At 28.5% G+C, this 20,461-nt stretch overlaps 1 protein-coding gene across 7 annotated transcripts; it reads left to right on the top strand.

Annotated features, from left to right (window-relative positions):
• Positions 1-10,146: 10,146 nt before the first annotated feature.
• Positions 10,147-16,977, top strand: LOC118039136 ((S)-ureidoglycine aminohydrolase-like). Of its 7 annotated transcripts, none has more exons than XR_012169596.1 (12): positions 10,147-10,410; positions 10,618-10,705; positions 10,789-11,881; positions 11,975-12,041; positions 12,511-12,593; positions 12,864-12,924; positions 13,120-13,176; positions 13,894-13,932; positions 14,328-14,398; positions 15,775-15,828; positions 15,929-16,161; positions 16,285-16,977. XR_012169596.1 is itself a non-coding variant. In XM_073408529.1 (12 exons), exons 5-12 carry the CDS (start codon positions 12,036-12,038, stop codon positions 15,969-15,971), a joined length of 414 nt encoding a protein of 137 aa, XP_073264630.1. In that variant the 5' UTR covers positions 10,147-10,410; positions 10,618-10,705; positions 10,789-10,864; positions 11,846-11,881; positions 11,975-12,035; the 3' UTR covers positions 15,972-16,977. The 7 variants fall into 7 exon arrangements, 4 of the variants coding, with proteins under 4 accessions (XP_073264630.1, XP_073264629.1, XP_073264636.1 ...); XR_012169594.1 differs by having other exon boundaries at positions 16,261-16,977; XR_012169595.1 differs by having other exon boundaries at positions 16,248-16,977.
• Positions 16,978-20,461: the final 3,484 nt, after the last annotated feature.

Raw genomic sequence — 20,461 nt, 5'->3', positions numbered from 1 at the left:
ATCATGACTTTTCAACCATCAAAGATAGCTAAAATCGAACTAATAGATAATGTGTCTTCCACTTTTTTTTTAAAAAAAAGGGCTCAAGCATATAGATTTGGCCTTGAAAGCCCTTGCTTGTGGCCTTCTTTTTAATGAATTAGGTGTGTTGGTCTAAGATGTTGTTCAATTAAATATTGTTGGAATTTCACTTTTTACGAAGATTATATAGTATTATTAAACTCGGACTGGCTCAGCAGGTCGACCCGAGGCCTGGACTGATCCGAGCAACACAAAAAACTAGTACATGGAAAAAAACGGTCAGACCCAGCCTGACCTGGGTGACCCAGAATATATATCCTAACTCACCTATCTCAAAAAAATTAGGAAAGCAAAAGAAAAGCTAAAATTTTACCATAATTTCTTTCTTTGCAATTTGAACAATCAAATTATATTCTTTTGTTGGTATCTTCTACTAGTAGCTCTGCTGGATTTCTCTTTTTTTTCTCGTTGAATATTCTAGCCCATTACTGGATCTTGTCATGATTTTGTAGAACTCTGTAGTCTGTACCAGTGGTCTGAAAGAGAAGCTAGATTCCACTGTTATAAGTCAGGTACTTCCTCTTTCTGCTTTGAAATGTTTTATTTTAGGTTTAATTGTGTTGGCAATAATCTACCATTTCTGCTACTGCAAGTTGATGTTTTATAATTTTATTACCAAGTTGGTTCTTTTGCAATATTACAGCTGCTAAATTGAGTTAGCTATTGTTCCTTTCAATTTTCAACAGTTAACTCTTGTTCCTTCCTTCTTAGTAAAGAAATAAGCTTTAATTTAACATATTCACATCCCATCTCTCTATTTTAATTCTTCTTTTCTACACTGATATCTAGAGTAAATATGAAGAGAAAAAATAATATCTAGTTCTTTTTTGTCCTGGAAAATTAAGATCTTCTTGTCTCTTGGAGATATAAGAATTTGTTAATGGATTCACTAGTACATTTGGATTTTGAGTGGACAATGTTCAATTTTAAGAGCTATTTCAAATTTGTTAATGGTATTCTTTTTTTCTTTTTTTTTCTATTAATGATTTCCATTCCAATTCCCAAAAACTTACTAAACAATTATAGAGAAAGATCATTAAACAGTTCAGACAAACAACATAATCAAAAGATTACCTTGTTTTTCACTTAGACCTTTTAAAACATATAGAGTTTGTATGTTTAGAACTTTTTAATTCTGCATAGAAATGAGTGATTGGATTATGAGTTAGTAGTTTTCAACAATTACCCTATCTTATTAAATTGTGAAAATAAAATTTACAATCCTTCATAGAGTGAGGAGCATGGTTTCTCTCAGCTTAAATGTGTCTCTGTGAATACTGGCATTAGTTAAGCCCTTTCAGCTTCAACTGAATGCCTAACAATCAGCAGTTCATATTTTTTTTTTTGTTTTTTTTTATTATTTTCTTTGATTTCTGTAAAATCCAATGTTATAATTAGCCATTGCCATATTATGTGATGCTTACTATTTTGTTATATTTGCAATTAAATTTTGTTATGTTATTTCTTATGAATCTGAAGTGGTTTAGTTTATCTATGCGTGGGTGTATTCTAAATGTGCCATCAATTAATTAATTTAGCTTTTATTTTTCTAGCTTGATGCAAATGTATCTTATATATTTTCAGTATTTTTTATAGACCAAGAAGTTTAATGCAGATTGTTTGTTTCCCTTAGTTGACCAGTTTTTGAGTAAAAACTTGGGTTGGTTTGATTAATTTTGACAGGTGAATTTTATTAAGCAATCACCTACATCAATAGTTTAGTTTTAGTGTTTGAAAGATGCTTTTATTTCAATTATTCTTATGCATGGGCTCACTTTCCCCCAATAATGACCACAATGTGTAATTAATTAAATGAAGGTAATGGAAGATTTGATCTTTCACTTTGTGTCATGTCTATAATGTTTGTTGATTAAGTATGTTTCGATTGTAGATTTGATAAATATAAATAAGATTAAAGATGATTGTAATGATGAAGATACACAAGAGCATGATGATGTTTCAATAGGCATTAATGAGGTTGGCTCAATTTCATTGGTATTTGATTCATATTTTGCTCCTATATACACTGAAGAACTCTATGCCTATATTTAACCAAATAAAGATGTTGTGTAGAAAAAGTGTGGTTATTACAATGAGGTCTTGTACTTCACCTTTTTTTTTTTTAATTATATTAGTGTTAAGTATTCAACATATTCTAAAATCTTTTGTTTTCTTTATGCAACTGAAGATGTTGATTTATGGATTCTAATGCAAAATGGAGTTAAAATGTTGATTTATGGATTTTAATGCAAACTAGAGTTTGAATGTTGTCACCTTTATATCTATTATGTTAAACTATGTATCTCTAGAACAACCTGTTATTTTATTATCCTTATCTTTAAATTATGTTAAATGTTTGTTTATTTGAAGATAAATACACATTCTAATCTATTGATGCTAATTAATTATGCTAGTACATCTGTTAATGTGATATTTTCTTGTTAATTATGCTAGCATATATATTAAAGTGATATTTTATGTCAAAAGAACCATATTAATGTGTGTTTTTGTTCTTGACTCGGGTCAACCCACAAGACCCGTGACCCAGTCATTTTACCGGGTCAACTATCGGGTCGGGTTTGATAACTATAAGATTATAGCGTTATTTTTATAATATTTGTGTAGTTCTTTATGTGTAGTCTTCATGATGATTTTTTTCTTAAAATTTATTTGACTGCTTTTTCTACACGTCTATTTTTATTATCGCATAATTAAATAAAAATTTGATTCCAAAAAATAAAGTTATTAAACCCAATTGCATATACATGATCTGAGTCGTTGATGTGGCGAGTTAACTAATTTTGACCGGGGTCAATTCAAACATCATTGTTTCAACATTTAAGAAAAACTTAAAATGATATTGTCTTTGATTTTTTAAAATCAAATTAGGTTTCGATCATATCAATTTAGTCATATTAAGTTAACTCTCATGTAGTTTAATTTACAACTTGAGACAAGAAAAGGATCACATTGGGTTTAATAACATTGACATAAGACTTCATTATGGCAATGCGTGAGTGATGTATTAATCTTATATTTTATTAATACATTCGTGACAAAGTTATTAAAATATGATTTTTATATATAATTAAAACATAATTTTATGATTATGATAAGGTGTTAGTTAGAAAACAAATATAATGGTAAAAAATGTCGAGAAAAGAGGAGCACGTTGATAAGATTAAGGGGTTTTAATTATATTATATTTTTTTATTGTTATTTCAAATCATCTAATTGTTTTATATTTATTTTGATTGTTTTATATTTTTATTAAATAAATAAAATGGGACAAAAAGGTTCTATTTTTTGTAAAAAATAATAAGGAAATGAGGAATTATACTAGAAAATTATTTAGTTTCATTGATATTTAAATTATTAATTTTCTTGCAAAGAAAAATATTTTAATATAACTAAATAAAAAAATTAAAGGGTTCCTACAACACGAGATGTTGTATTTTAATTTACTCTGCCTATTGATTTCCCAACTCAATCTTGGATTAGAGTTAGCAACTCTTTTTAAAATTTATTGATACATATAATTATTAATTTATTTTATTAAACACATGTATCAAGTTTTCATTTCATAATTCAAAAAAACAAAAAACAAATTAACGCCAGAAAACATGTTGGCGATGCCTACGCATTCTTTTTTAGAGCTTAAAAAAATTGATTTGTCTGACAGCAAAGCATGAGCCCATTAACAATATTTAAATGGTGTGGGGGAATCACTGTTCCCCCACACACAAAGCACTGTGGATTACAACAGTAATCCACAGTGCTTTCCTCTTTTTTTTTTTTCTTTTTTTTTCAACTTTCCCTCTTCTTCTTTTTTTTGTTTTTTTTTTTTTTTTTTCAAAATTGCTTTCCTTTTTTTTTTCCAACTTTGCTTTTTTTTTTTCTTTTTTTTTTTCTGTTTAATTTTCTTTTAAAATGTTTTCTTTATTGATTTTACTTTTTAAATATTGAACTGATTAAAAATTCTGCTTTGTAATTTTTTTCCTTTAAAATATTATGGATTGCTACGGTGTTTTTCCAATTAGTTTTTCTATTTTATTTTTTTATTTTTTCAAAATTATATTTATTAAATTTTTTTTATATTGAGCTGATTAAGAATTTAGTTTTGTAATTTTTTTTCTTTAAAACATTGTTGATTGTTACAGTGTTTCTCCGCATGATTTTCTTTGTTTTTGTTTTTATTTTCTCCAAAATTATCTTTTTTTATTTTATTTTTTTAATATTGAGCTGGTTAAAAATTACAGTTATAATATGTGAGGAAAACACTATAACTTTCCTTGCAAATTACTATGGATTGCTACAGTGTTTTTTCTCATGTGATTTTTTTATGTTTTGTTATGTTTTTTTTTCTAAAATTGTCTTTGTCAGTTTTATTTTTTAAATATTAAGCTGGTTAATAATTGCAATTACAAATAAATACAAGTTTTTCCTCACAAAACACTATGGATTGATACAATTTTTCCTTACATGGTTTTTTTCCAGTTTCTTTTTTGTTTTTCTTTTTTGTGATATATTTTTTTTTTAAATTATCTTTGTCGATTTTTTTTTTTAATATCGAGTTGGTTAGAATTTAACTTTGTAATAAAGCTTAATCATGTGAGGAAAACACTGTAGCTTTCCTCACAAAACATTGTTGAAAATTACTATTAAAAATCATTATAAATAATGTTAAATCATGTGGGGAATCACTGTAGCTTTCATCACAAAACACTGTGAATTGCTACAGTGTTTCCAACATGATTTTTTCCCTTTTTTTGTGTTTTCTTTTAATATTTTTTTCTAAAATTATTTTGTCGATTTAATATTTTTTTAATATTGAGCCGATTAAGAATTTAGCTTTATAATTTTTTTCTTTAAAACACTGTGAATTATTGCAGTGTTTTTCCATATGATTTTTTTATTATTTTTTCCCAAATTATCTTTGTTCATTTTTAAAAAATATTAAGTTGGTTAAGAATTATAATTACAATAAAGTTAAATCATATAGGGAAAACATTATAGTTTTTCTTACAAAACACTAAGGATTGCTACAGTATTTATCTAAATGGTTTTTTATTTTATTTTATTGGGGAAAGTACTGTAGTTTTCCTCATAAAACATTATCAATTGCTACAACGTTTTTTCTTATAGGTTTTTTTCCTTCCGAAATTATCTTTGTTGGTTTTTTTTTAATATTAAGTTGGTAGAAAATTTAGCTTTGTAATTTTTTTTGCTTTTTATTAACAGAAAAGCTAAATCATGTGGCGAAAGCAATGTATCTTTCCTCCCAAAACATTATGGATTGCTTTAAATTATTTTGTTCAGTCTCTAAGTTTTGATCACCAACACAACTTTTTTTCCCGTCATGAAATATTAGCCTCGTCATATCTTTAGTTTCTATTACTTATCTAGCGTTGATTCACAATTATAACACTATTAAATATATTTATTTTATAAGCCCACGGCAACGCGTGGGCATGCATCTCATTAACTAGTTAAAATAAATCTGAAAGTGCTATTGATTTCACTGTAGCTTTAAAGACAAAACCACTCAAGATTATAATAGTATTTTGCCTTTTTCTCTTTTTGTCCTTAAATCATTTTCTGATCTGGGCACTTGCCATTTTTATTTTTTTTTGTTCATTCACATTGTGTTATATAGGAATTAGACTTTATAATTTATTTTGATTTGTTTTTTTATAAATTTATCATGATATCAACAAAAAAATCTTAATAATGGATTGATGTTCTATTTTTGTAAAAAAAAAATGGTGTTATTGCTTCTAAGAAATTGAAAATGTGGGAGGAATCAATTTTGATGGTGGATGAAAAAACACGAGGCTGTTTATATATATATATATTGTTCATTAAGCTTTTTTTAAAAAAATTCTCTGTCCAAGAATTTTTCATTTCTATTTTTGATCCTTTTAATTTAAAATTTTTATATTTTGATCTGAAACTTCATCTAACTCACATTTAAGTCTCTAAGTTGGAGGAAAAAAAGAGAGTTGTCAAAAAACAATGAAAGAGAGAAAAGCAATTAGTTAGCTAGATTCCTTTAGAAAAAAAAAAAAAAAAAACTAAATGATGTGTCAATGTGTTCTGTTAATAATAAAGTGCCATTGAAATGTTTTTGACCTTTCATATCATCATAAAAAAGTTAATTAGAGCTAAGAAAGTTTTATTTCAGTTTTATTTTATATTTTTAAACTGGTTGAAGATTAGTTTAAGTTGGGAAACTGCTTCATCAAGGTTCTCGAGGATTAGATATTTCCAATTAAAAATAGGTTAAATGGTTTTTATAGGTCCAAAAAACCCATCCTGATTTTCCCATGTCTCTATGGTGGTCAGAACATGAACAAACAAGTAAAAGATGTATTGTAACCATTTAATAGATGGTCCAATGATAAGAGTTTGAGATCAAGGGGCTTGCTCCTCATGTGGTCTTATACTTGAGTCTTGTGTGGTTGCTAATATGATGGTCACTAAAGACTTTTATAGTTATTAACTTTAGGCTTTATGTTATTAGTCGAGGTGCATGCAAACTGACACGAAACATTCCTGTTAATAATAATAATATAAAAAAAAATAAAAGATGTGTTTTTTTTTTTTTTAGAAAAAAATAAAAGTGATGACAACATGAGAAACAAGACTGCGCGCAAGCCTCGCATTAATCATATTGGCCTAGGTGCATGAGACCCATCTTTTTAGTGAAGGAGCCCAACGCCTTTCTATTTGTTTTCCAAATTTTCTTGGATTTTGATTGAAATGAACTAAAAAAAAAAAATTTGACATGATATTTAAATCTCTATTCAATTTTTTCATTATTCTTAAATAATATTATAGTTTTATATGAGAATGTACAATGTTTTTTCGATGAGTATTAAAAAATAAGAAATAAAACATTGCTTACAAATATTCAATGAAAATAAAATTTTCTTTATTTTAAATTTTGATGGATTTTTTTACATGGATTAATTATTTTTATTAATTTTTTCTTTGACCACATACAAAATATTAAGATAGCAGTATAGTATTTTCTTAAACTTGCTTTGACGTCATGATATATTTTTATTTTAAAAATGTTTAAAGTTAGTTTTTTTGTTAAAACAATAAAGAGATACATTAATAATAAAATGAAGTTTAGATTGAATAAATACATCTATTTTTAATAATTGTATTCATTGTTTTTTTCATGTAAATATTTACTTTTATGATCGTTTAATTAAATATAAAACAGATTTCAAAGAGCTAGATTATTAAAACTAGCTAGTGCGATAACTTGGTTCATGGATTAGGTGGTTTAACTTGATTTGATCATAGTCAATCTAAAACGTTATCGTTTCAATGATATATATATATATATATATATATATATATATATATATATATATATATATATATATATATATATATATATATATATATATATATATAAACAATAGATCAAAGTCATTGGTAATTTTTTAAATAGTAAAATCAGGTTTTAGTCTGGTCGACCGAGTCAAGGACAAGTTGGTTTAGCTATAGTAGGTCAGCTCCCACTTGATTTGCTTTGAAACTCGGCCTAGCTTAAAGACTTATTGATGGGTCATCATGTTGAATCATTGGGCTCGGGTGAGTTTAATAAAATTGTTAAAAACTTCTCCATGATAATTCAGAGGTAACTAATTAGTTTTAACTACACATTCATTTATATTGATTTTGTTTTTAATTTCTTTATGATGTATGTTAGTTGTAATTAGATCATTGTCTTGTATTACATTGCAGGTCAAATTAATTTTTTTAATTGAAAAAAACCCTTAAGCATTGTTAACTTTTTTGTAGAAAAAAATATTAAACAATAAAGGGGTTGACTTTATGTGACTTGAATAACTTGATGAGTTTAAAAATAACCCACTTAATTTGCTTTGAAACTAAGCCTAGCTTAAAAACCAATTAATGGGTCATCATGTTGACCCATTAGGCTCGAACGAGCTAATAAAATTGCTAAAAACTTCTCCACGACAACTCGAAGGTAACTGACTAGTTTTAACTACACAATCATTTATATTGTTTTTTTTAATTGCTTAATGATGTATGGTAGTTGTAACTAGATCATTATCCTGTGTTACACTGCAAGTTAAATTAATTTTTTTAATAAAAAAAAACCTTAAGCATTGCTAACATTTTTATAGAAAAAAATACTAAACAGTGAGGGGGTTGACTTGAAGTGACTTGTATAACTTGACAAGTTTAAAGGTAACTCAAATGATTGGTAAAAATATAGTTTGAATAGCAAAAATTCAAAACAACATATATATTTTTTTAAAAAATAATTAAAATAATAATATATTAGATTGATCTTGGTCAAATTGAATTAACTTGCTGGATTCACGATCTAGGTCATGAGACCATGATAACCTCAGTATAAAGTAAATCAAAATAAATTATGATGTCTAATTCTTAATCAACCCAGTATTGAAGAATGATTTTTTTTTAAAAAAAAAAAACTCAAATCAACCCGAATTAACATGTCAAGCGCATGATCTAGATTATGATATTAGGATAACCCTGTATAAACTAAATCAAAATAAATTATGAATCTAATTCCTAATCAAAGTATAATGAAATTGAAAAAAAAAAAAAGAGAAAAAAAGCTTTGAGTGAACCCAATTTAATCCGCCAAACCTGTGATTTAGATGATAAAACTAGGTAATCTCATAGAAAATGAACCAGAAAAACAACTCGAGTAAACAAAGGTTTACTTGCTAATCCTGTGATTCGAGTTACGAGGTTGAGATAACCCTATATAAAGTAAAAATAAACAAATTATGAAACTCGATTCCCAATAAACACATTCTTGAAAGATAAAAAAAAAAAAAAATTCAATAAAAAAATAGGACACAATAAAATGATCTGATTCAGCTTGATGTTGAACCATGAAATTGAGAAATAAATATCAATTAAAAAAGTAAAAAAAACTCGAATCAACTGGATTAATCTATTAAACCTGTAACATGATTTATAAAATTGTGATAATTATATAGAAAATAAACCACAATAAATCATGAAAACTCAAACTCTAATAAAATAGATGAAATTAAAAAAGAAACATGAATTAAAAAAACCATTGGAATGAATAATGTCTTGTGAGGTGATATATGGTAAAATCACTATCTCTGATATGTTTTTTTTAATGTTAATGTTAATTTTTCAAGGTAATATTTTTAATATTTAATTAAAAAAAATGTTTTGTAAATATTTAGGAATGTTTAGTAACGTAAATAATTTTTCTTTCTTTCTTTTTAGTTTGTTTTTCAATAAAAAAAAAATTAAAAACACGTTCATTCATTAAAAACAGAAAAAATATATATGAAGATTACAACTATTTTTCTTTATAAAAAATCAAAATTATAATAATCATCTTAATATTTTATATTTATAATAATTTAACTGTAGACTATTAATTTTATTTAATTAAAATTAAAAATTATCATGAAAACTGCTAACTAATATGTTTTATATTAAATTTATAATACAAAATTAAATTATGACACTAACTAAATATAAAAATATAAAATAAATTTAATTTTTATATTATTAAAAAGTGCTTATATATAAAGAAAAAACTTGCGTTGTTCATTTAACTTTTTAATTTTTACATGTAACAATGCATTTAAACATAAAGTTATAGTTTTTATTTTTCTAGCTTCGCAGTTTTCTTTCTTTGTTTAAAAAATTAAGGTGTTATGTTTTTTTCTTTGAACAATCTTGCATTTTGGGTAAAATGAAAATAGTGTTCGGATGCGGTTCAAATAATGAAAATTTATTTATTTTTTAATTTTTTATATTAATATTAAAATTATTTTTTAAAAATATTATTTTAAAATAAAAAATATTTTAAAAAATAAATAGTTTTATATTTAAATTTTTTTTATTTGAAAATATATTAAAATAATATTTTTTTTATCTTTTTAAAATTATTTTAAATATCATCATATTAAAATTAAAATTAAAATAATGTAAAAAACAAATAATTTTTTTTTTAAAACAAACAGGTTTTCATTTGCTGTCAGTGGTCCTACGACCCCAGTCCACCACCATCCGCAGGCTCAGACTGAACCTACTGAACTAGCACGCTCGCTCATTTAACAGCCTAAACTCCAACGCTACAGTCTCTCCTCCTCTTCCTCCTCCTCCTCCTACTCTCTCTATCATCAATTACAGCTGCTTTGAGTGACGATGGAGGATTCTGCTCTGCTCCTCCTTCACCTTTTGAAACCGAAACGGCCTTCTCCAAACCTCTTTATTGGAGAGTTACTAATCCAACACTCTCTCCTTCTCACCTTCAAGGTCACTACATTTTTTTTTTAATTCTAAATAGAAAATGTATGATAATTGTTATCAATTTGAAGAGCTTTTGTTATCAATTATTTTTTTTGAATTATATCATTTTACAAAAGAAAGCACGAATTGAGCCATAAATTTTTATTTTATTCTAATCGGAAAGCATTCAATTGAAGATGAAATACAAGCTTAATTTGTTTCTTCTTTTTACAGACTTGCCAGGTTTCACACGCAGGGTTTATGAAAGAGACCACGCTTTAATAACACCAGAAAGTCATGTATTCAGTCCTTTACCAGAATGGTACTGCTCCTTTTCTTTTCTTTGAATTTCCATTTATTTTAAAGAAATCCGGTGCTATAGCCATTCAAATTTATGTATGACAGGACAAATACACTGGGGGCATTTCTAATTACGCCAGCTATGGTTCCCACTTTGTGATGTACCTCGCAAAGATGCAAGGTTTTCTCTTCTCAATTATTTCATGTTTCTTTTTGTTATTAATCACTCACTATATTTTATTTTTTTCCCAGAATGTTTAATGTCTTGAAGCAGGCTAAGATTTTAGCAAGATTATTGTTTTCCTAAGTTGATTTTTAAAAAAAAAAAAAAAAACTCTCAAGTCACGTATTAGCACCTATCATGCATCGTTTCGTGCATAGGTTACTTGTTCTTAGCATGTCTTCCCCTCCTTTGATTCCCTTACCTGCGAATTAGAATCCCTGAGATAGCCCCTATATTCTGAACCAGAGGACTTGGTAACACTGTTATCAATGATATGCGGTGTGGTTGACTCCGAAAGTAATTATTATCAACCAATCAACTGAATGCATATTGTGAGAAATTTGAATTGATTGTCTTCTCTCTTTATGTATACACATGTTCTATAACTTATGAGGATGGTGGGTGAGGTTCAGATGTCTGGTATAGGAAACCTCAAGTTCTTCCTGATGGCACGCCTTGTAATCATGCAGATGATACTTGTCAAAAACATACGAAGTTCAATGCTTGTGGACACATTTCTTGAATGTTGTTACCTGACCTGGGTATTGAGTTCTGCATAGTTTTCTTCATTGTAATTTTTGCAGTCTTAATGATCAGCAGAACTCTGTTCTCATCAAACATAATAATAATAATAAAAAACAAAGATCAGCTGAGCTCTAATCCTGTAGGATTTGTGTAATTGCGTTTCTGTGATTAGGCTGAATAATTTTGTTTCTCTTGAAAGTGCACCATACATGGATACAGTTGAGGCACTTCTTATTCTTACTGAATACGTAGAATCTCTTCAGTGTGGGATATAACCCATTTCCTTCCTTTTTATAGTACATATTAATCTTTCATCTTCTGTGTGATTTTCTTGTGAAAAATGTGTTGCAGCTTGTTATGCATGTCTGCTAATTTGGTTTGCTTGCTGATGTAAACTCTACCATGTGCTGAAAGTTCAAGGTCTGGGCTCCCTCTAAATGATGTAGAGAGGTAAGGAATAATTTTATTTTTTTATGTGTTTCCATTATCAGTGGGCCTGATCCAAGTATGATCCTGGCTAACCCATGCTTCCTAAATTATTAGGTTCTTGTTCGTGGTTCAGGGTTCTGCAACTCTGAGTAATGCATCTGGTGCCCACCACCAAATGACGGCAAGTGTGGTCTACAAATTTAGGGCACATATTAAGAGTGTGTTTAGGATTTTTGGTAGAATTGACAAAAGCAAGTTTGAAATTGAAAGGCAGATATGCCGACTGATTACCTTTTTCGAAACCATGGTTTTGAAATTCATGACATTCAGAACTAATTGTTTTGGGAACTCCACCCCACACAGACATATTCATATATCTATTACCTTTAAAACCTCAACCATGTGGTAGATTTTTGGTAGTATTGACAGAAGGCAAGTTGGAAATAAAAAGGAACCAAAAGGCAGTCTTTAGAGATTTGGTTTCCTTTTTGAATTATGCTTTTGTAACCCAAGACACTTGATACCATGTTTTTGAAAGCACAACAATTCGCACATGTAGATATATATCTTTCAGCTTTAGAGAAAGGTAATCTTTCTAATTTGTTAATGCTGGCTTAAAAAATTTTGATGTCATACTCTTTGCTTTATAGGTGGATTCATACGCTTATCTACCACCAAATTTTGAACATTCTCTGGAGTGTGGTGCGGCTACTCTTGCTGTCTTTGAACGCAGGTTTGTGTCTCCATGAAGTATGATTAACTGAATGTCTAGCCGTCTCACCTTTGCTTTTGCTTTATTCAACTTTTATGTTCTGCTTATGGAGGTATTATAGTTGATTATCTAAGGCCAGGAAAATTGGTGCAGGGATTATTATTTAGATATCTGTTTAATCAGGCTCATCGAAATGATGTCTTTCATTAAGTTTACTGCTTGCTAGTGTAGTATAGCTACTACATTATCCTTAATAATTACGATCACCAAGAGGGTTTCTTATCCTGTCAGGTATGATTCTCTAGAAAATCATGTCACTGAGCAAATTGGTGGTTCAACAGACCAGCAGCAGGCGAGGTACCTTTCAATTATTGTTTTCCTACTTTTGCAGAGTGCTTTGTTGTTCTGATATAGAAATGCTTGTTTTTCTTTGTAAAGAATAATTATGCTTAGGAATTATACATTACCATTCCGGAGCATATTATGATGTTATTATTTGGTAGTCATGTGTACATGCAACAAAATTGCTCATTTTACTAATTGACAGGTTGTTGAACTTAGAAAGCTTCTGCCTCCATCATTGCAATATGACTTCAATATCCATGTAAGCCCTTTTGCTTTCTAGTGTTCGACCTTATACTTTTGTAAGTTAATATTTTGGAAAAAAAGCAAAGAACCTATCTTTCGGAGCTGCATTTTTCATAGACTAGTTTAGATTGCTCTCATAGATAGGATTTGGAACTGGACAAGACAGTATGAGCACTTATATGATAAGAAATTTTGGAAATTATATAATCAGATATCTCTGCACACAGCAACTTTGATTTATGAACCTGTTTGGTTGAGTAGCAGTTTTGATCAGCACCTCTACCAGTCATTTGCATGCTTCCCAGCAATATTCTTGTCAAAAGATTTGGATGCAAAAAGTCCTTGCAGAATTAGTTTAATTCATTAAACATGGCACAAGTTGCCAGTCGCTTGGTTAAAGGGCCAGCAAGCTAGGATCTTCAATATTTTAATGCTTCAAATATTGTACTGTACAATATCTTGACATGAAATTTAGGATTATGCTGCAGTACTGGAATGTAGTTCTGAAATTGTTAGAAACTCCTAATTTTATGGTATCAATTTTGAAGTTTTGAATTCCATGCATATAAGCATTTGCCAGGGAGTGCAGGTTCCTTTTCTTACATTATGTAGGAAACCTCTGTGGTAGTGTTAATGAAATATAGGATCATAAACATTACTTTGACAAAGTTCTGAATTGTTGTGTTCTTTTAAACAAGCTGAATTCTTGGTTGGTATGATTTTCTGCCTGCAGATAATGGATTTCCAACCTGGAGAATTCCTTAATGTGAAGGTATGCTTCCCTTGTTTGTTGATTGAAACTCCGTACTTTGTTTCAAGATCTTAGGTTTTAAGTTTTGTTTGTTATGTTTTTTCACCACTGTACTGGTTTAATTCTCTGGACGGCCTAAAAATCCAAAGAATGTGAATTCCAGTTTTTACCAAATCTAAGGTCCAGCCAAATGCTGAAGTACAGAAGGAACTTATTTAGGGGAAAGAATTTAGAATATACTGTCTGTTCATCTTCATGATGCAATAATCTTCAAAGTATCGTGTTTTGCTAACCACATAGGCCCAACTGTCAGCTTCTTGAGGCTGCTATCCCTTGAATTTGTGATGTGAAATTGCAAGTTTTGTTCCCTCTTTTTTTTTTTTTTTTTTTTTTTCACTTGCATGTTTGCTTTATAGGAGGTGCATTACAATCAGCATGGTTTGCTGCTACTAGAGGGACAAGGTATTTATCGATTGGGTGATAGCTGGTAAGAATTTAAATCAAGAGCTGTGATTCTCAAATAGTTATTGCTATTCTCAAATAATATTTGGTGTTAATATTATTAAAAGCTAAATGGGTCAAACCTCTTCTGAACTTAAAAAGTCATTTGAGAATTAGTCTTTGTACTTGTAATTTCATTTTTGACTTCTTTGTACTTTGATATATTTGAAAATTTCTTTTGTTACTTTTTTCAAGGTTCGTTTTACATATAAAACCTAATGAAATGACTTAAATATTCTCATCTCCAAAACCTTTCACCTAACTAATCAATTTTAATTTTTTTCTATGAAATTAATTTTAAATTTGAGAAATAAAATTTATTATCATAATTTCAATTCTCCATCTTGAAATTTTGGTTTTAAATTAATTTTTTGAAAAAAAAAATGAAGAAGAGATTTCAAGGCTAATGGAGGGATTTTTTTTTAGACAAATAAGAAAGGTATTTATGCTACTAGTTTTTTTTTTTTTTTAAAAAAAATTAAAATCAAAATTTTTGGATAGAGAATTAAAATAATGAACAAAACTCCCCCTTTTTCTTTGCTCTTCTGGAACCGGTACAAAAATAGGTGCTTTTTTTACATTGTTAAATTTATTTATTTTATTTTCAGAATTTAAAATTAATTCTATAAAAAAATTAAAAATAATCAATTAAGTTGAAGATTATTGATGTTCAGAGTGTTTAAGTAATTTTATTAGTTTTATATGCAAACATGGAGGGAATTTTGGAAAAAAATAACAAAAAGGCTTGATTTCAAAATACCAAAATATAAGGAGGTCAAACCTGAAATTAAGAATACATGGACTAATTTTTAAATAACTTTAAATTCATGGAGGTTTGAATAGTATAGCCATATTTAAAGGGTTATTTGGAAGATTCTGAATTTTATAAAGATCTTAAAGTACCTCAAAAGTCTTGTTTTCATTGCTACAAAGCTTTTTGATAGAAACATATTTATAAACTGCTTCAAATGAACCAGTCAAAAGGGTCTATCAAAAATAAATAAATAAATCTGAGATTCATGTTCAATAAATGATAGTGTTTTCAGTTGGGAAGTTCCTTTGCTGGTCAGCATGTGTCTGTTCATGCAATTTTAACAACACACTTGAAACTTTTAGTGGGTGCTTCTGGAACTTCTTTTGTTGAAACATTTCTTTTAACTTTTAATCACAAAGGAGAAGCTCAAACCTAAGACCACTCGAAGGGGGAGGGACATGAGTGCCAGTTGAGCTACGTTCTCATTGGCTTGTTGAAACATTTCTTTAACCTGTTTCTTTATACTTGCATATTCTGTTTGCTTGTTCCTGCTTTTCTGTACACTGCAACTTCTGTGTTCTTGTAGCTTAAAAATTGTTTTATTACAGGTATCCAGTTCAATCTGGTGATGCCATTTGGATGGCCCCTTTTGTGCCCCAATGGTGAGGAATATATAACCTCCTTTCTTCCTGTAAAGATTGAATGTTTATTCCTCCAGTGCACTAAAATCTGATAGACTGATGTCCTTCGCTACCCTTTAAGGTACGACCGGCACATGATATTTGCTGTACAAAGATGTGAATAGGAATCCATTGTAACCAGACGCCGCAAAAGTTGTCCCCTGGCATCATTGAGCTGATTCTAGCGAGGATAGATCAATTTCTGAAGCAAAGATCAACCTTCTAGGCTGCAAACATTATTTAGCTGAATGATGGTCATCCTTGTGTTGCTCAAGGATTCATGATGGAAGGAATCGATCTTGCAGTGCTTATTTGGTAAAACAAAGCCTGTTCTGTCCTGTTAAGAAAAGAATTTTTTCTTGAAAATTGTGGGATATGCGGCTGTAATTTCAAATACGCAGGTTAACATTTCAGGAAAACCCATTTGTGATTCCACAGAACAGTTTTGCCCGGAACTCCTGGTGAGGGAAGGTGATTATCTCAAATCAAAGCACCGTGAACATGCTGACAAACCAGTTCATGTGAAACCTGATGGCAAACCCACTAGTTGTTTTTGTGACAGCAAGAAATATTTCCATTCTGGACTTGAAAATCCTGATCTGTTCTTCTACAATCTGATAAAACATTGACGATCGGGGAAAAGTGTCGATCTCCATTTCAATGAAAGGTGATTTCCCTCATCGATCTATATATTCAATGGTATGAACTTGTGTGGGTGCCTTCCGTACGAATATAAACGTCCAAGATTCCAATAGCTGCCAAGTCTTCTGCCAAAGGTATTCCAGTAACGCCTTCTTGATGTTTCATTTTGCTGCCTAAAGTCCTTCACCTTATTTACAATTTGATGATGTGTAAGCTCACAGCTTCTTGTTTAAGGATTCGTGATGGAAGGAATCGATCTTGCAGTGCTTATTTGGTAAAAAAGAGCCTGTTCTGTTCTGTTAAGAGAATATTTTTTTTCTATGTAAATTCCTCTGTCCTTTATAAGCCCATATAATTATTGGATAGATTGATGATAAACAATTGAAGATGATATTGGAACTCAGATTCCTCAGTTTGCAAGGTTAAAAAAAAAAAAAAAAAAAAGAGTCCAAACACTCATTATATAACTTGACGAGCCCTTTTTGAAAAGCATTACATTATTATTCTGAAGGTCTAGCACTGTGCAATACACACACACACACACAAATCTGGGTGTATGACTGTTCGTTGTAACCATTGTTTTGTTAATTTTTAATTTTTTTGTTTAAAAATATATTTTAATGTGTTGATATAAAAAAATATTTTAATATATTAAAAAAAAAACACTTCAACAAAAACAACACTTATCCTATTTCTAAACACCAATAAACATATAAAAGCCACGTTAATTGAAATGAGAACATTAATTTTGTGGTAGACGATTCAATTATATACTTTAAATTTAACATAATTGTTTTTTTTTATTATTATTAATATAGATATTTATACTAATTTATTTATATCTTAACTAATTTTATATACTATGAGGATAATATAAATCTTCAATAACTAAAGACAGTAGAACAAATTTTTTATTCCAATCTTTTATAAGATTGCCTGTTCCTTGTAGTGAAGAACCTTGAAAATAATTTAGAAATCATCAAATGTCCTTTTTAACCTTCCACCGGCCACGATCATTGCAGCTCAACAACGTAAGAAAGACTGGCTCGTAGGCTGCCACCTGGCACTAGATAGATCTCCTAGAAATAAACCCAAACCGGGACCCCCACAAATGACATTGCCATTGATGATTGGTGATTATTACTCTCATGGTGATGGGGTATCATTTACCACCGCCACCACCACCACCGTCCCATTTCCTTCACCACTAATTTCTCCTTTTTTCGCTTCTTAATCAGACCTTTCCCAAATTGGAATATTATGATAAACCCCATCTCCTTTTTGTAAGAAATAATTTCATTATTTTTCCCCCTCTCGGTAAAGTTATCATTAGTGCCATTAATTTGTCATCAAATCCCCCTTTATTTATTAAAAGTTTCTACTTGGTCATCAAAATCCCAACGACTTGCTTTGTATTAGTGTCTGTCTAGTGTTAGTGTTACTGTGCTTTTAAAACATAATTGCTCTTAACTATTTTTAATTTTAAAAAAATAATGTTATTTGATATATTAAAAAAAAAACACTTCAAAAATAATCATTATCCCATTCCTAAACAGAAGCCATGTTAATTGAAATCAGAACACTAATTTTGTTACTTTCAAGTATTTCTTAATCAAAACAAGTTTTAATTCAAAATGAAAACTGCTTTTTTTTTTTTTTTTTAAGTAAGATACCACTACTTTATATATATATATATATCTCCTTATTATGGGTATCAGTCTTTTTCTAATTAAAACCACAATTTCTTTTATTTTTTATTTTTTAAATTTCACCCATTCCATAGTTACTAGTGTTTTACATAACCCATTTTAATGGGATTCTTTTTATTAAAATGATGTGTGTATTATCCCTCTTTATATATATATATATATATATAGTTTTTAAGACCTAATAATTATTCTAATAAAAAATGTACACACATGTAACATGTAAGATTAAAAAATTGTAATTATTTAATATAAATAAAATATATTTATTAAATTATTTTTAATGTTACAATCTCAATTGATTTTTATATTTCAAAATCATAACAGTATAATTTCACCAAGTACTAATTAACTACTATAATAACAAATTATAAATGATAACTAAACATTGTTAATTAAAAGAAGCTAAAACTCTATGGGATATGACTATAGATGCACACTCATAAACATTATTTATTGGTATAATGTAATGGCTACTTTGCCCCTTCACCCAAAAAACTTAAACCTAATTTTCAAGGATATTAAAATCTTTTCACATGATCCGCTTGTCATTTCTAAATTAACTAGGAATGAATAAGTTTTTTTTTCATATTAACTGTACAATGAAAGGATCAAAATATTACTAGAAGCAAAGAATTTAAACCTAGAGTGAAGGGGTATTTTTATATTTTCACAATGTTTCTTAATTATTATAATGTCAACAAAGGCAATTTTGTATTTGATCAAATATAAAAATAACAAATAATTAAAATACACAATGAAATAACCAAGATATCCTTAAAATAAGATAAAACTAAAACTTAGGTCAAGGAGCTTTTTAGTCTTTGTATATATATATATATATATATATATATATATATAAGGAGCAATTTTTTATTTGGATAAATAAAAATAGATGGGCGCACGTGTATATAGCAGCTGGGGAGGTGCTCATGCACTTCGAGTGGTACATGCGATGCCTCTCAGCATCTAAAAATGCCATTTCGACATGTTGTTGGAAGCGCTGTCGGATTCTCTTCCTATTAGTGCGACACGTATTTCTAGTGATGGTTCAATTTATCGTTGATGAACTTTTATTTTTCCTCTTTTTTTCTCTCTTTATAAAAAATTATAATTTGACTCTTCTTGTTGTTGGTATTTCAGCTTCAATCTTTATTATTTTGATTTCTAATTTTTGGTCTTGCTCTCTTTGTAGAAATTTTATTTGTTTTCAATTTTATCCTTCAATCCCATTTTATCAAATATTATAGTTTTCAATTTGATCCTCATTTTTTTGACTTTTATTTTTTTCCTTAGTCTTTTTGTAAAAGTTTTATTGGTTTTCAATTTCATCTTTCAATTCAAATTGATGGTATTGTGTTTTTCAATTTGATTATCATTATTTTGATTTCTAATTTTCTTCTTAGCTCTTTTGTAAAAGTTATTATTTTTTTCAATTCCACCCTTTAATAAAAAACTGGTTTTATTTTTTATGTTGATTCTTTTGATTTTTTTGGGTCCTTTTACTAAATTGAATTTTCTTTTGAATTTCACCCTTCAATGAAATAAAAAAATTATTTTTTTTTCAATTTTGATACTCATTTTTTTCATTGCTATTTTTTTTATTCTTTTACATAATTGATTTTTTTTTACAGTTTCATCTTTAAATAATTAATCGAGAATTGAACTTTTTGGTTATTTGAGATTGCGTGTTTCGGGTCTCATGACCATAATCACGGGTTTTAAAAGTTAACACGGGTTTGACAGGATATCTTGGGTTGACTCAGCCCTGATTATTGGGTTACAAGTTTGTTATGCTAATTTAAGTTGACCAAGACCGGTTATTTATATTATTTTTATTCGTTCTTCTATATTTAATGGGATGTGGATCCATCTAGTACCATTTTTTTTATTAGGTTATATATCGGTCTCATGAATGTATTTTTTATTTTGATTTCAACCTTCAATACTAAATCCGTTGAGAGTAGGGCTTCAAAATTTTTTTTTAATTTGCTTTCTATGAATTTATCATGATCTCATAACCCATGTCCCGAGTTTAATAGGTTAGTCTGGATTGATTTAATTAAGTTTTTATTTATTTTATTTTATCATTTAACATTCAATTTTTAATAAATTAAATTTTATAATTATTTTTTAAAATTTATTTTCTATAAAATTATCTTATCTTACTATCAATTTTCTTATTTCCAATTGACTTCCCAGACTGCATTCATCACTTTCATGCCCATCCATTAATTCTTTTCTAGACCAACATTTAGTCAACTTTC

The sequence above is a fragment of the Populus alba genome, chromosome 1, assembly GCF_005239225.2.
Source record: "Populus alba chromosome 1, ASM523922v2, whole genome shotgun sequence".
Classification (NCBI taxonomy): Eukaryota; Viridiplantae; Streptophyta; class Magnoliopsida; order Malpighiales; family Salicaceae; genus Populus; species Populus alba.
The sequence above is the reverse complement of the archived record's forward strand: the minus strand, read 5'-3'. Positions and strand labels throughout refer to the sequence as shown.